The sequence below is a fragment of the Staurois parvus genome, unplaced genomic scaffold (assembly GCF_062004578.1).
Source record: "Staurois parvus isolate SC_StPar_1 unplaced genomic scaffold, SC_StPar_1.0 ptg000032l, whole genome shotgun sequence".
NCBI classification, from domain to species: Eukaryota; Metazoa; Chordata; class Amphibia; order Anura; family Ranidae; genus Staurois; species Staurois parvus.
Window position 1 is genome coordinate 3137213 of NW_028317828.1, and position 16819 is coordinate 3154031.

Here is a 16819-nt window from a genome sequence, read left to right on the forward strand (position 1 = left end):
GAGTACGATGTGCCATAACAAATTTTAGTACCCACCATTTTATTCACTAGGGTGTCTGCTTTAAAAAAATATATAATGTTTGGGGGTTTAAATTAATTTCCTAGCAAAAAATACTGATTTTTTTTCATGTGAACAAAAAGTGTCAGAAAAGGCTTGGTCTTCAGGTGGTTAGTGATGTGTGGCATAAACTTCTAATGCTGGGCATAGAATGCCCCCACCCCCCAAAACGACCCCTTTTTGGAAAGTAGACACCCCCAAACTATTTGCTGAGAGGCATGTTGAATCAATAGAAGAATTTATTTTTTTACCACAAGTTTTTGGAAAATGACAAAAAAAATTTTTTATTTTTTTTTTACACAAAATTGTCACTTAAATGATTTACTGCTCAGACATGCCATGGGTAAATGTGGAATTACTCCCCATAATACATTCTGCTACTTCTGAGTATGGGGGTACCACATGTGAGAGACGTTTTGGCAGTCTAGCCAAGTACAGGACCCCAAAATCCAATAAGCACCTTCAGGCTTTTAAAGGGCTTTATTTCCTGATTACACTTCCAGACTACCTATCACAGTTTCGGAGGCCCTGAAATGCCAGGATAGCACCTAACCCCCCCAAATGACCCCTTTTTGGAAAGTAGACACTCCAAGGAATTTGATAAAAAGCACGGTAAGTATTTTTGCAGATCTCATTTGTTGCCACAAGTTTTTGGAAAATGAAGAAAACAAACAAAAATATATTTTTTCTATTTTGTTTTATATATCAAAACCTTGTGAGGAAAAAATGAGATCTGCAAAATACTCACCATGCCTCTTTTTAAATTCCTTGGGGTGTCTACTTTCCAGAAAGGGGTCATTTGGGGGGATTTGATGCTATCCTGGCATCTCAGGGCCTCCAAAACTGTGATAGGTAGTGAGGAAGTGTAATGAGGAAGTTACGCACCTTCAGGCTTTCAAAGTGGTCATTGGATTTCAGGCTCCTGTATGAGGCTAGGCTCCCAAAAAGTCTCACACACATTGTATCCCCATAATCGGTAGAAGTAGCAGAATGTATTTTGGGGTGTAATTCCACATATACCCATGGCTTGTGCAAGAAATAAATAATTTAAATGACAACTTTGTGTTAAAAAAAAAAATGTTTTTGTTATTTTCCAGAAGCTTGTGGAAAAAAAATAAATCTTCCATGGACTCAATATGCCTCTCAGCAGATAGCTTAGGCTATCCACTTTCCGAAAAGGGGTCATTTGAGGGTGTTTGTACTGTTCTGGTATTTTAGCACCTCAAGAAATGTGATGGGCAGTCAGAAAGTAAAAGCTGTGTAAATTCCATTATCTATACCATAGTTTGTAGATGCTATAACTTTCACAAAAAGCAATCAATGTACACTTACTGGGATTTTTTTAACCAAAAACATGTAGCAGAATACATTTTGGCCTAAATTTTATGACGAAATTTTAGGTTTTTAACCGAAATGAGAAAATGTTTTTTTTTCCCCTTTCGTCTTTCAGGACAGCACCTCGAGAGACCTCGGCTCCTCCCCACCTGAGGAAACACCTCCACCCAACATAAAAAGTACTCCACTCCCCTCCGACCTCAGTTCAGGTGTTTTCCTCCGGTGGGGGACACACACGAGGAAGCTTAGGTGCTGTCAGGAAGACAGGCAGGGGAGCCGAGGGTCGTAGAGCCGGCTGTGAGGCTCCGGGTAGCCGAGAGTGAAGGCCGGAGCGTCCAGCTGCGATCCTCCTTGCGCTGGCTGCCATGCAGTGGGCGTGCACCCTGGGGGACAGGGGCGGCACGTACCTGCTTTCGCCCCCCGACTCCCTCCGGCGAGTTGGGGCGGCCGTGGTGAGGTCTGGTGAGGACCGGGGAGGAGTCCCGCTCCTTCCCATGCTGGCGGGCTGTGAGGTTTGCCCGGCCGGATGTCGGAGGACGGCGGTTTCCGGCGGAAGGGGCGGGGCTTCTCCCGGGCCGCGGCTTCCGCTTCCGGTCGGGACCACGGCACGCGATTTAAAAGGCGGTGCGGAGCAGCCTGGGGGACAGGCCAGCACGAGGCGACCACCCTCCTGTGAAGGATGTCGGAGGCACCGGGACCAGGGGATGCCAGCACCAGCCATTCACACGTAAGGTGACTCGGAGGAGTCCTCCCCTTCATAGTGGCCCCTAGCTCCTGGGGTATTCCCGGACCCTCTGGTGGTGAGGGTCTTCATGGGCGGGGTAGTGGGTCTGTGGAGGGGTCAGGCCCTTAAGCCCTTCTGGGAAGGGGGGGAGGGGGAGTAGGCTATGGAGTGGGTGTTAGGCTTCCTTTCTGCCTTCTTGTGTTTTTCAGGGCAAGGCCCGGGCAAAACTAAAACACCAGGAGCCTAAGCGCAGATGCCCATCCTGCAAAGCAGTGTTAAAAGACTCCTGGAGGAAGGTTCTTTGCGGCCCGTGCATAGAAGGGTTGGTAAAGGAAGAGAGTCCAGAGCAGGGTGACTTAGTCAGGTCAGTGAAGGAACTGGCCAGCACCTTCGACTCTTTCAAAGGCCTGATGGAAAGGTTATCCGCTCCCAAAGCCACACCGTGCCACCCCCCCGGTGGCAGTAGGTTGGAGCAGAGAACTCCTTTTAGTAGGAGAGGACGAGGGGCCTTTGGAGGATTCCCAGTCGGAGGAAGAATCTGCTGGGGAGGGCCCGTCGGGTGAGGGCAGGGGTCCTTTGCGGTATAAACTGTCCCTAGAAGAGTTTGATGACCTCTTAGGGGCTATTTACGAGACCCTGGACATCAAGGAGGAAGTTAGGACTTTGTCCCTCCACGATCAAATGTATCAGGGGTTGGAGGAACAAAGGCACCGTGTTTTCCCTGTACATGATATTTTGGTGGATACCATCAAAAAAGAGTGGCAGGATCCGGAACGGAAACCCTTCTTTTCCAGGGCTTTGAAAAGGAGGTTCCCATTTAGTGAGGATCCGGAGGCTGTGTGGAATAAAAACCCCAAACGCGACGCAGCTTTTTCTCAAACAGCGAGGAGGATGGACCTGGCATTTGAGGATATGGGGGTCTTGCCGGATTTACTGGACAGGACGACGGAATCTCTCCTCAAGAAGGTTTGGGATTCAACCCTGGCCAACTTGAAGCCTGCCATGGCCACAACTGTCGTGGCCAGAAACCTAGAATATTGGTTGACACAGTTACAGGCCCATATTGTAGCAGACTCCCCTAAAGAGAAAATCTTGGCTTCTTTTGAGACCCTGTTGCAGAGTGTGGGGTTTATCGCGGATGCGTCCGCAGAGTCAGTTAAGCTGGGGGCCAGGTCTGCAGCCCTGACGAACTCTGCTAGGAGGGCTCTGTGGTTGAAGACTTGGCAGGGCGATATCACATCAAAGGTGAGGTTGTGTGGCATCCCCTTTACGGGAGACTTCCTGTTCGGACCAGGGTTGGAGGAGATTCTTCCCCCTTAAAAGGAAGTTACAGGAGGGAGGAACGCGGAAGATTCGCCCAGCCAAGAGACAGAACCTCAGGCCTGAAAGACAGAGTAGGTTGTGGGGGCAGAGAGGTAGGGGCAGGGGAGGGGCGATTTTTCGCCCTCCTGAGCAGCCCCAGAAGCCAAGGTGACTTGGTTCCTCCTGTGGGATGAAGATTGGCGGCCTTTCTCCCACAGTGGGAAGCAGCGGTTGCCAGCCCCTTTATTCTAGATGTCATCAGAAGGGGTTACCGGCTGGAGTTTGTAGAGCCGCCACCAGGAACATTTTTTGTGACGGCCCGGCCAAGAAGCCCGGCGAGGGCCTCGGCCCTAATGGGCGCACTAAGGGATCTGGAGGACCAGAGAGTCATCACCAGGGTCCCGGAGGAGGAAAAGGGGAAAGGATTCTATTCCCACGTATTCATAGTTCAGAAGCAGTCGGGGGCGTTCCGGTTGATTCTGAACCTGAAGCCCCTAAACAGGGTGGTGCGATACAGGAGGTTCCGTATGGACTCCATTTTCATGGTCAGGACGCTATCCCCGGCAGGGACGTTTATGGCCTAGATAGATTTAAGGGACGCATACCTTCACGTGCCCATCGCGGAACCCTCACAAAGTTTTCTCAGGTTGGCGGTGCGGGGGGAAGCAAGAATTCGGCATTGGCAGTTCAGAGCTCTGCCATTCGGACTATCTTCCTCGCCGAGGGTGTTCACGAAAATTCTGACAGAGGCTCTGGTTCCCATCCGCATGAAGGGGATTGCGGTAATAGCCTACCTGGACGACCTGCTTCTCTTTGCAGACTCAGAGTCCCAGCTGCGGAAGAACATTGCCACAGTAAGGGGTCATCTGGAAAACCTAGGGTGGCTTTTGAACCTGGAAAAGTCCTGTCTGGTGCCCTCCCAAAGAGCGGTGTACTTCGGATACATTCTGGATTCTGTAAGGCAGAGGACCTTCTTAACGCCAGAAAAGGTCACCAGGTTAGACGCAGGGGTCTCTTTGTTACAGGGAAGCAGGTTGGTGACAGTGAGGCAGGCCATGTCGGTGCTGGGGTTGCTGACATCTTCCATTCCAGCTGTGCAGTGGGCAGGTGTCCATCTGCGTCCCCTCCAGCTTTGGATTCTGAGGACTTGGGACAAAAGGATTCAATCCTTGGAGGACCAGGTCCTTGTTCCCCCCAGTGTTAAGAGGTCTCTGTGGTGGTGGAGGAAATCGTCCAATGTGACCCAGGGGCTGTTGTGGTGTTTCCCCGTGACCAAGGAAGTCACGACAGATGCCAGCGCTCTTGGGTGGGGGGCCCATCTGGGAGATTTAGTGGTTCAGGGGGAGTGGTCCTCGGTAGAGAGGAGAGAATCCTCGAATTGGAGAGAGTTGAGGGCAGTAGGGGAGGCTCCCCACTCCTTCCAAGACAGGATCAAGGGCCAGCATGTACGGGTCTTGACGGACAATGCTACGACGGTAGCATACATCAACAGATGGGGGGACGAGGGGCAGGGCTCTCGGATCCCTAGCAGCATTTGTTCTGTCCTGGGCGGAGAGGAACCTAGCTTCCCTGCCTGCAGTACACCTAAAGGGAGAATTAAATCGGAAGGCAGACTTCCTGAGCAGGACTCGGCTCAGAGAATCAGAGTGGGCCCTGAACGCGGAGGTTTTTCAGGCGATCGTTCAGAGATGGGGGTCCCCGGACATAGATCTTTTCTCATCAGGGAGGAACAAGAGAGTCCCAAGGTTCTTCTCCCTGAGCTGCGGGGACGGGTCAGTAGCGGTGGATGCGTTAGGACAGAGGTGGGACTACCCGCTGTGCTACGCTTTCCCCCCGCTCCCCTTGATCCCCCTGGTGTTGAGAAAATTCCGGACAGAAAAAGCATCGCTCACCTTGATCGCCCCCTTTTGGCCGCGTTGAGCGTGGTTTGCTACCCTGAAGAGCTTAGCCACACATCCGCCCTGGGAATTGCCGCCAAGAAAGGATCTACTGACGCAGGGGCCGGTCCTGTGCCCCAGGTTGGAGAGACTGAGGCTATGTCTGGTTTCTGAACGGCAGCTCCTGTTAGCTAAAGGGTTTTCATCCAGGCTGGTGACGACGTTGCTGGCCAGTAGAAAGGAGGAGACTCAGGCCATTTATAACAGGGTCTGGGGTTGCTTTTCGGCCTGGTGCGAGAGAACATCGGTAGCGACCCATAGCATGGTCTCAGTATTGGAGTTTCTGCAGGCAGGGGCGGACAAGGGGCTGTCTGTCAGCACCCTCAGGTGCCAGGTTTCGGCCCTCAGCGTGTTCTTGGAGAAGCCTTTAGCCAGGGAGGCGTTGGTAGGGAGGTTTTTTAAGGCCCTAACAAGGCAGAGGCCTCCGAGGTCTGGACCTTTTCCAGGGTGGGACTTGGCCAAGGTGCTGGGTGCATTAATTAAGGCCCTGTTCGAGCCCCTGGAGTCCTGCCCGATACGGGACCTTACTATTAAGATGGCCTTTTTAGTGGCAATTACCACAGCAAGGAGGGTGTGTGAGCTGGAGGCCCTTTCAGTTAGAGCCCCCTATCTACAGATTTTTTCGGATAGAGTGGTGTTGAGACCAGACCCATCCTTCATTCCAAAGGTGGCCCAGAGATTCCAGAGGGAGCAGGATATAGTGCTACCCTCGTTTTTTCCTGACCCGGTTGTGAAAGTTCAGGAGAAACGTCATTTTTTAGATGTCAGAGGGTGCGTGCTCTTGTACCTCGAAAAGACAAAGGGGTTTAGGAGCACGGAATCCTTGTTTGTTTCTTTCACAGGGGCCAGGAGGGGCAAGAAAGCTTCTAGAAAGACACTAGCCAGGTGGTTGAAACTGGCAATTACGGAGGCATACCGCGCAGAAGGCCTTGAGGCCCCGGTGGGGATCAGGGCACATTCCACCCGAGCGGTAGCAACTACCCAGGCGGAGCTGGCGGGGGCTTCCCCAGGACAAATCTGCAGGGCGGCTACCTGGTCCAGCTACGACACTTTTGTAAGGCATTACAGGCTCGACCTGGTCTCAGTACAGGATTTGAGCGTAAAGTCTTGCAAGCAGTGGGCCCGCCCGATGGGTGAGTACTCGCTTATCCTCTCGAGGTGCTGTCCTGAAAGACGAAAGGGGAAAAATCAAGTTACACTTACGGTAACGTCTTTTCCGGTAGTCTTTCAGGACAGCACCGATTGCCCACCCAGTGTTGATATTTGTTGCGTAAGAATGTCTTATGGCGGTCATGTTGTCTCATGTTGTGTCTCCCCAGGTGACCGGAGGTACGATTTTAAGAACTGAGGTCGGAGGGGAGTGGAGTACTTTTTATGTTGGGTGGAGGTGTTTCCTCAGGTGGGGAGGAGCCGAGGTCTCTCGAAGTGCTGTTCTGAAAGACTACCGGAAAAGACGTTACCGTAAGTGTAACTTGATTTTTTTTTTTTTTCAAAAATTTTTTTTTTCTTGAAAAGTTTTTCTGGTTATAGCGCCAAAAATAAAAAGTGCACAGGTGATCAAATACCACCAAAAGAAAGCACTATTTGTGTGAAAAAAGGACATAAATTTCATTTTATGTACCGTATTGCACGACCGCACAATTTTCAGTTAAACTAGCGCAGCGCTGTATAGCAAAAAAAATGGCGTAAATTGCAGTATCTATACCAAAGTTTGTAGACGTTATAACTTTCACACAAAGCAATCAATATACACTTATTGAATTTTTTTTACCAAAAACGTAGCAGAATACATTTTGGCCTAAATTTATAACTAACTTTGAGTTTACTATATATTTTTTATAGCTGAAAGTAAAAAATATATTGTTTTTCTTCAAAATGTTTGGTCATCAAATACCACCGAAAGAAAGCTCTATATGTGTGAAAAAAGGACGTAAATTGTGTTTGGGTGCAGCATTGCATGACCGCGCAATTAGCAGATGAATTAGTGCAGCGCCGAGTAGCAAAAAGAGGCCTGGTCAGGAAAGGGGGTAAATCCTCAGGAGGGCAAGTAGTTAAAGGAAATAATGACGTGTCATATCATATTCTGGTTGTAGGGATATCTAGCAAGTGGAAAATTAGTGTTACTTTTTTTTTTTTTGTCTGACTGCTTAATTAAGATGACTTTTATGCTCAATTTGTACAAGGCTCAACGCTTTGGTCCTTGGAGGTGAATCAGGGCAAATTGAAGTCTATGCCTATGGAATGTACAAGATTGCTACCATTACAGAGGTGATGTATTTGTACAGTTTGTTTATGGTTTCTCCAATATGTGCCTGGTATCATTTTGACTAAAGTGAGCCAAACATCTCATAGTTTTCGTGGGAGCCAGCCCCAGATAATAGTTAATAGCCAGCTATTGAGCTATATACTGTATAATTGAATATATGAAATGCCTTACAACTTAATGTTTGAATTTCTTTTGGATGTTTTGAATAATAGAAAATGTACTAGTTTCCGAGTTCAGCTAAACGTGCACTTAAGTAATTTTGAGTATGCAGGTTTATTTTTATGATGGGGAAAGGTAGTAAGAGGGTACCAGCAAACATCCCAGCACAGTTGAGGAAAAGAAATATAGCTTGACAGATTGTTAGTCAACCTCCCCTCCCCCGCGTAATGGCAGCATTTCTCATTCAGTGCAGGGGATGTCAGTGCAGGAGACCCACTGGTAATGAAAGGTTAACAGCAGCTGTGGGATGGATTGTAATGTCCACTTCTGGGTCTGCATTTGCTATTTCAGAATCCTTTCTCAGGACTTTTTTTTTCTCGGAGAGAGCAGCAAGTGTATGGGGATAGAGGATATTACAAAATGTATAAATGTCTTTCTTTCAATCAGGCCTCTGACAGCAGGTTGCTCAGTTGTTGATAGCACTACCTATTCATCTTCGTGTGTCCTTATTACAGCTCTGACCTCTCTTAGTCTAGGTTCACACCTATGCATTTTCCGCAGTGTTTTGCGGAAATGCACAGCGGTCCGTTTTAACATTATTTCCTATAGCACACATTCACATCTTTGCCTTTTTACCCCGTGTGTTTTTTGGAAAGGGTCAGGGACTTTTTTAAACGCGAAATGTTGCATTTTTGGTTCTATAGGCTTCAATGGAGACACTGCAGAAAAGCATGTAGTGCGTTTTTTATGCGTTTTGCATTTTAATCTGCCTAGCAACAAAAAAAAAAACTTTAAAAACGCACGTGCAAAAAGCACTGCAGAAACGGATCAAATGCAAACTGCATAGGTGTGAACCTAGCCTTAAGATGTGTATAAAAGAAAAGATTCCTCAGACTATGACTGCTTTGTATTTGGAGACAATCGTAAAGCTGAACAGAACACACTTGTTGACTGCAGGTAATGTGTTTCTTTGTGTTTAGCTAAGTGGTGGTTCTGAAAATTTTATTTCTGTTATGCTAATTTTAAATTTAATAACAAAATTATTAAAAAAAAAACTCACACTACACCTCCCAGGACAGATCAGCTGGGGATCTACATTGGCATCCATTGACATGAAGATAATTTGGCAAATTCTGCAGAAATCAGTTGGTTCTGCAACTGCACTTTTTTTGGTAGGTGCGTTAGCTTCCATTGAAGTGCATGGACATGCATTTTGATGCATTTCAACGCATGTAAAGGTACATTGCGCATTGTTGATGCAAACTGCATTGTCTTCAAAATTCGGCAAGAGAGAGGACCGTGTGCATTTTCTAGGAATTGGTGGCTATGTTGTTCCCATTGCACTAAATAAAGTTAAATGTCTTTGACTTCAGGTGTTTGGCTCTTGCCTTGGTTTGTGCCTGTCAAGTGACCTAAAATCCCTTGCTGTTGTTACTGAGCTTTCAACAAACACTACCCCTGAGATCACATATTTCCAGGTGAGTTACAGAAATGGATCGGAAATCCAGTTAGAATTCTTAAATGTCATTTTTTTTTTTTTAACTCCCTGTTTATGCTGCAGTTGGATACCAGCTTGCTTTCTTCCTATTTACCTGAGGTTACCCAAATGGCACGAAAGTTTACACACATTTCAACTCTTCGTCAGGTAAATCACTCTAAAGTGAAAACTAACTGAAAATGAATTTTCCTTTATATGGCACAAAGTGTGCATGTCCAGATTGCAGAAGGTATTTTTCCCAGAGAAAATATAAAGGTTTGAACTCTGCAACCATGCTTGATATGTTTGGATTTGGTTTTGTTATTTAAAAGAAAAGTTAATTTTTTAATTGGTAATGGTTTTTATTCTATTTTCTTTACATATGCAAGACTTGCTTTCTGCTTAGTAATGGTGCACCATGATTTTCCTTTGGGTAATTACCCAGAAGTGGAAATTACATTTGTATAATCATGTGCTTACTGAAAATACACTATTCTGTCACTTCTAGGACATGTTTTTAAAGCATGTCATAGCAGGGGTCTTCTGGTCACAATGCAGTATGGATTTCTTGAGCAATTAAAAACTGATATTAACAGATATAACAGAATGTCTTCAACTTACAAGCCGACCTCAATGCACTGTTTAATTGGGCAATTATGTGGCAAATGAGGTTTAATGTTGATAAATGTAAGGTTATGCACTTGGATGCTAAGAATATGCATGCATCATACATACTGGGGGGGGTACAACTGGGGGAGTCAATGGTGGAGAAGGTTCTGGGTGTTCTGGTAGATCATAAGCGTAATAATGGCATGCAATGCCAAGCTGCGGTTTCTAAAGTGAGCAAAATCCTCTCTTGTATTAAGAGGTATAGCCTCCAGAGAGAGAGAGAGATATCATTTTACCCCCATACAAATCATTAGTAAGACCTTATCTGGAATATGCAGTTCAGTTTTGGGCACCAATTCACAAAAAGAACATTGGGGAACTGGAATAAGTACAGAGAAGGGCAACCAAACTGATAAGAGGCATGGAGGAGCTTAGCTATGAGGGAAGATTAGAGGAACTGAATTTATTCTCTCTTGAGAAGAGGAGATTAAGGGGGGATATGATCAACATGTATAAATACATTAGTGGTTCATATAGTGAACTTTGTGTGGTGTTTTTCACCCTAAGGTCATCACAAAGGACAAGGGGGCATTTTTTATGTCTGGAGAAAAAGAGATTTAATCTCCAAATACTGAAAGGTTTCTTCATAGTAAGAGCTGTGAAAATGTGCAATAGACTCCCTCAAGAGTTGGTTTTGGACAGCTCAGTGGATTGCTTTAAAAAAGGCCTGGATTCTTTCCTAGATACACAGAATATAACTGGATACTAACATTTATAGGTAAAGTTGATCCAGGGAATATCTGATTGCCTCATGGGGGATCAGGAAGGAATTGTTTCCCCTGCAGGAGCAAACTGCGTCATGCTTTGCTGTTTTTTTTGCCTTCCTCTAGATCATTTGTGGGTGTAGGATTATAACTTTTTTTTTTTATGTTTGAACTGGATGGACTTTTTTCTTTTTTTTAGCCAGACTAACTATGTAACTTTATTAGTACCATGGGGAAAAACATGAAAAAAGACCAAACTAACAACCAATATAGAGATGTATGTTTAAAAGTGGGCGTAGTGAGTGCTAAGAGTATTAGTTTCATCTCATCTTTTATTTTATTACTTTACTATTTTTTTTTTAGTATTTAAAGTTGTCTCTAACTTGTATGTGTGAAGCCTGGGAAGAAATTTTGATGCAGATGGATTCTCGGCTGACAAAGTTTGTCCAAGTATGTCTTTTTTTGTTTGGATTTATTTTATATTCATGTTGGTTTTTGTTGTTGTGTCACCAATGTAAGTCTCACCCATATGGTTCAATTCCCTTTTGCTATAGTCTGTGTATGAATATATATACCACTTACTCCCACCTCACAACATAACAGTCATATTTACAGTTTCAACAAAGAAAAAGTCATAGGGCACCTCTGGAAGATACTGTTTCACAATTAGCTGGGAAGGGCACCGAGCTAGCTCTTTTAACCACTTGCCGTCCGGGCCGCTGTATATAAACGGCCGGACGGTGGCAGTCCAGGGGAAGGATGCCGTTCATAAACAGCACCTGCCATTATGGACTGTGCGCGCTCCCGTGTCCGCTGTGTCCTCCGGACACAGTGGAACACTGATCGTCGTACAGGACCTCTGTGCAAGGTCCCGATCATGTGATCACTGATTGGCCGATCATGTGATCACTGATTGGCCAATCTGTGATCACATGCAGAGTAGTAAGCAAGATGTCATCATTGCTTACTACGTGTGAAATCTGTGAATGATCACAGAAGTCACATGGTACAAGGCTATTCACAACAGCCTTGTACCATGTGACAAGCTGTGACCAATCACAGCTCACACAGTAGTTCTCAATGGCTGCAAGAATGCAGCCAGAGAGAAGGAGAAATGATTGCTTTCACAGGCTTTATGGGTGTAAAAGAAATCAGTGTAAAAAAATCTTCATCACCCACCACAAGTAGTACAATGATGGCACTGTACTGCTAGGGTGACAGTATGTAGAACCCCCCCCCCCCCATAAATATATATAAAAAAAAATTAAAATTTTTGGTTATAAACTAATTTGGGTTATTTTTTTATTTTTTTTTTACTAAAAAGATAACTGAATACATTTTGGCCAAGATTCATGATGAAATATTATTTATTTGCAAAACTGTATAAGAAAAAACACTTTTTTTTCAAAATTTTTGGACTTTTTAATTTATATAGCAAAAAAATAAAAATCCCAGTGGTGAATAAATACCACCAAAATAAAGCTTTATCTGTCTCAAAAAATGCTACAAAATTCATATGGGTACAGTGTTGCATGACCGCGCAATTGTCATTCAAATTGTGATAGCGTTGAAAACTGAAAATTGGCCAGGAAGGGGGTAAAAGTTTCTGGACTGGAAGTGGTTAAGAGTAGAAGCAGGACTTTGGATAATGTAGAGGAAAACAGGCTCTTCTAAGTGAAAAATTCTAGTGGTTTATTGTAAAAGAACATTTTGCATATATGGAAGGACCAGACCAAAAGATAAGGGTCCAAATTAATTTATTATGTTATGTTAAGAGAGCCAATGCATTTCGGGGGTCAGAGGATCTCCCCCCTCATCAGGACTTCAATAAAACATAATATAATGTAAAAATAATTAACTAATAAAATTATGAGTCTAACAATCATAAAACTTTAAGGGTAACATACATAGACATGTGTGTGCATCCAAAAATGCCCGCATATTCATATAAATGCAATGAAATGAGGATTCAGCGATGAGGGAATATCAGAGTAAGTGATAAGGTGCAGTGGATTCGTTTTTAATCGATTTTACGTGGTAAGTAGATGCCATTGCACCATTAAATATATAACTGAAATAATATACATGAAAAATACAATTCGATCTAATAATAATAATTAAAGCAAAACACAACAAAACCCTAATATTAGAACTGAATAAAAAAAAATATATGGTCATGGTCAGAGAGACTTTATGATAAATACAGACTTTCTGTATCCTTTTATCCTTTGCTGTTTACAAATATTCAATTCACTTTGTACCATTCACCTATGTATGCTCTTTCTGTACATTATAATGTAACTAAAGGCAAAACTTTTTTGTTTTTTTGATAGAGTAGAGAGGGATTAGAACACCTATCAGGTTTTATTGCTGTCTGTGCCCCCCGTTTAGAAATATTCACCCTCTCTTTGTCCTGTTTATTGTTATCAGTGTAAGTAAAAGAAAATCTTAATTTTTTGTTGACAGAACAGTAATAGAAGGCAAATATTCTAAATGGGACACTAGGTGTGGTGACCTTGGTGACACCCTGAGATTTCCTCACTTTGAAGGGATTTCCTCTCACTATTCTGGATATGAGACAGGAATTAAAGGGGAATCTCTTATATGGGACAAGGAAATGCAAAGAAAAAAAACTGACGGGTTATAACCCTCCCTTACTCTATCCAAAATGGGAAAAAAAGTGTTGCCTTTAGCTACACTTTAAACACTGATTTAAACTATAACATTTGATTCATTCCATCCTTCATGGACACGTGTTTAGGTCCTGCTGTACTACTAGACACAAGCTGAAAGTTTTTTTTTTTGTTCTTTTTATTTTTCACTCTTTTAGGAAAAAAATACCACCACCTCTGTGCAAGATGAATTCATGCAACTTCTCCTTTGGGGTAAAGCCAGGTAACACATTTTTGTACTTACAACATGAAACTTTTTTTTAACCACTAGGGGACTGCCTGCAGTACATATGCTGCTACAAGGCAGCCCCTGTGCGCAGCATCACATATATAAATGTGATCCTGCTTTCCGGGGTAGGGGGCGCGCACGATCGCGACTGCGCATGTCAATCACTGGGTCCCGGCTGGTGATTACCCACCGGAGCCCGGCGATTGCCAGCAATCACTGACAGAGAGGAAGGCTACATTGTTTTCAGTGGAGCTTTCCTCCCTGTCAGCTTTCAGCTCACTGTTCTGGGATCCCAAGACACAGCCTCCCGAAACAGTGTGTAACAGAGCAGTACACCCCCCGCCCCCCAGTGAAACACTCCCCTCACATAGTTAACCCTTTGATTGTCTCCAAAAGTTAACCCCTTCCTCCCCAATGCCATTAGTACAGTGTCAGTGTTTTTTTTTTTTGCACTGATCACTGTATTGGTGTCACTGGGGATGTCAGTGACCCCAAGTCAGTTCCCCCTAGTGTCAGAATGTCCGTCGCAGTTGCGCCATAAGTCGCTGATTGCTGCCATAAGTCGCTGATCGCCACTATTATTAGCATAAAAAAAAATTAAAAATCCAGTATCTATACCGCCATTTGTAAACGGTATAACTTTCACGTAAACCAATTAATTTACACGTATTGGGATTTTTTTTTTAGCAAAGACATGTCGCAGAATACATTTTGGCCGAAAATTATGACGAAATTTGATATTTACATTTTTTTACTGGACATGTTTTATAGCAAAAAGTCCAAAATATTGTTTTTTTTTTCCTCAAAATTGTCTTTTTTTTTTTTTTTTTTTTTTTAGCGCAACAAAATAAAAACCGCACAAGTGATCAAATACCACCAAAAGAAAGCCCAATGCGTGGGGAAAAAAAGGATGTAAATTTAATTTTGGTGTAGCGTTGCATGACCGCGCAATTGTCAGCTAAAGTGACGCAGCTCCATAACAAACTGCTTATGTAACTGCTTCCTGACCGCCCTATAGCAGATATACTGCTACAGGGTGGCACAGGTGCGCAAACTCACATATATATACATATATGTGATTTGCGCTCCCGTGGTTTTCACGCCCCTCCCAGATCACGTCTGATTGCCCGTCAGTACACCAGTCATCACATTTAACCCCTTGATTGCCAGGAACACGCTCATACACAATAAACCTCCATTGCTTGTATAGTGTCTGACCGGATCAATATCTTTGATCAGATCAGCACTATACCAGCGTTCACATTAGCATAGCATCCCCAAAAACACAGCGTTAGCGAGATCAGCTCCGGCACCTGCCAGCACCTGCGTTTAGCCCCTACTCTTACCCCCCCCCCCTTCTTCCCTAGCAAGTACAGTGCCAGTAGGTCACTGTCACTTGATACATTGCACACAAAACCGCAGTGTTCGCAGAATCAGGCCTGATCTCTATTAGCACTTGTGGGTAAATTTTAATGACTCTCATATGCAGCAGAGTGCCAGGACTAGTGCCGCTCTACCTTTTGGTGAACTGGCGAGCACCAGTGGTCTAGTACATCCTGGTCTTTCGCATACCTCTTAGATTGTAAGCTCCAAGGGGCAGGGCCCTCCTAACCCTCTTGTATTGAACTGTATTATTGCTGTATTGTTTCCTGTTTATATTGTAAAGCGCTGAGAAAACTGTTGGCGCTATGTAAATCCTGTATAATAATAGTAATACCAGCACTGCAGTATCACTTGGTGACGTGGCGAGTCCCATAAGTGCAGTACAAGCTGGTGCGGTGGCGAGCACAAGTATTGTCCCGCACCCACCAAGAATTCACACACAGGCCCGTAGAACCCCTAGTATACTTCCAGATGTGCTTGCAAATCCCGATTGGCAGCCCACAAATTCTGCAGCACCCGTACTTCACCCATTCACTGCCCAACCCGGAATTCAGGTGGAAATAGCAAATTTAACTACTTCCCTTGATTTTTTTTAAGCTGTTTTTCACGGAAGATCTGTATGCATTGATTGTGGATCAAAGCATTTTATATGTATCACCGCCATCCAAAATTCAAACCTTGCCAGACCATTCGCATGGAAACCCATTACGGTTTTTAAATTTATATTTTTTTGGGCCTAACCCACAACATGGGCATTACTAAAAAAAATTAATTGCGGTTGTATTGATCCACAGACCCGATTCATCATATGCCTGTGTTCTCTGCTGCCATGGCCAGGCATAGATATGAGAATATAATGTGTTTTATGCATTTCAACAACAATACACTCTGTCATCATTGAGGTGACCCTGAATTTGACCGGCTCCACAAAATTCAGCCCCTCGTCATCCTTTTTCCATATGGGGTACCACTTAAACGTGGACAATTTTTATTGAAGCGTGCCACTATTTAGACATTTGTACAATCTTGGAACTGGCACATGTGGCAAAGTGTGACTTAATGTGTGCCCACCATTAGAAGTGGGTGGATGCAGGGCAGTATATTTTAATGGTGGGCATACCACACATTTTTTTTTTTTTGGCAGAGATTTGTTCTCTTTTTTTCATTCAGTCCACAGGCTGCATACAAAAATAAAATAGAACATAGCATATATACCCAACAAGGACCAGCGACGTACTGGTACATCACTGGAATTTGAATGGTTATACCAGGATGATGCCTACAGCTGCAAGCATCATCCTGGTATCATTTTTTTCAGCTGGCGATCTGCTTTCATGTAACAGCAATCCTAGTGGCTAATTAGCTGCAGGATTGCTTTTACAAGCAGCGGGAGACAATGCCCCCCTCCCCCACTGCCTTGCACGGCCTTCTCGGGCAGTCCCGTGCCATCGGGGGAACCTGAGAATGCAGCCGGTGCTTCTGCCAGCTGACCATAGAGCTGATTGGAGACCAGAATGGTGCCAAAAATAAGAAGCTACAAGCATTTAATCACTTCAGTTTCGCAGGATATAAACAGTGCCATTTGTAAATTGGGAAAGCATCTGATCACACCGATCCTGGTGTGATTAGATAAGGTAAAGACAGAGGAGATATCAAGAGTCTGATAGAACCCAGATTTCTGAAAAAAGAATATATGACCATGCCCATTGAAGTTATAGGGGATATTTGCATTCCCTGTGATAGCATTAAAGTGATCAAAAAAAATAAAGGGACAGTGTAAAAATAATTAAAAATAAAATAACAAAAAAAAAGTACCCTCACCCCCCCGCGCACCTGCGTTCGTGATCCTTGACCCTGTGCCAGTATGGAAACAGCAGTTGCACCATGCATGTGAGGTATCGCCAC

At 44.3% G+C, this 16819-nt stretch overlaps 1 protein-coding gene across 2 annotated transcripts in view; it reads left to right on the forward strand.

Moving 5' to 3' along the window:
* The window catches only part of ANAPC4 (anaphase promoting complex subunit 4), a 176161-nt gene that overhangs the window by 43979 nt on the left and 115363 nt on the right, over positions 1-16819 (forward strand). For both annotated transcript variants that reach the window (XM_089660907.1, XM_089660908.1), the window contains exons 8-12: positions 7539-7623; positions 9154-9258; positions 9342-9425; positions 10994-11080; positions 13461-13525. In XM_089660907.1, the coding sequence (XP_089517033.1) occupies positions 7539-7623; positions 9154-9258; positions 9342-9425; positions 10994-11080; positions 13461-13525 (426 nt within the window). The remainder of the gene's footprint in view (positions 1-7538; positions 7624-9153; positions 9259-9341; positions 9426-10993; positions 11081-13460; positions 13526-16819) is intronic.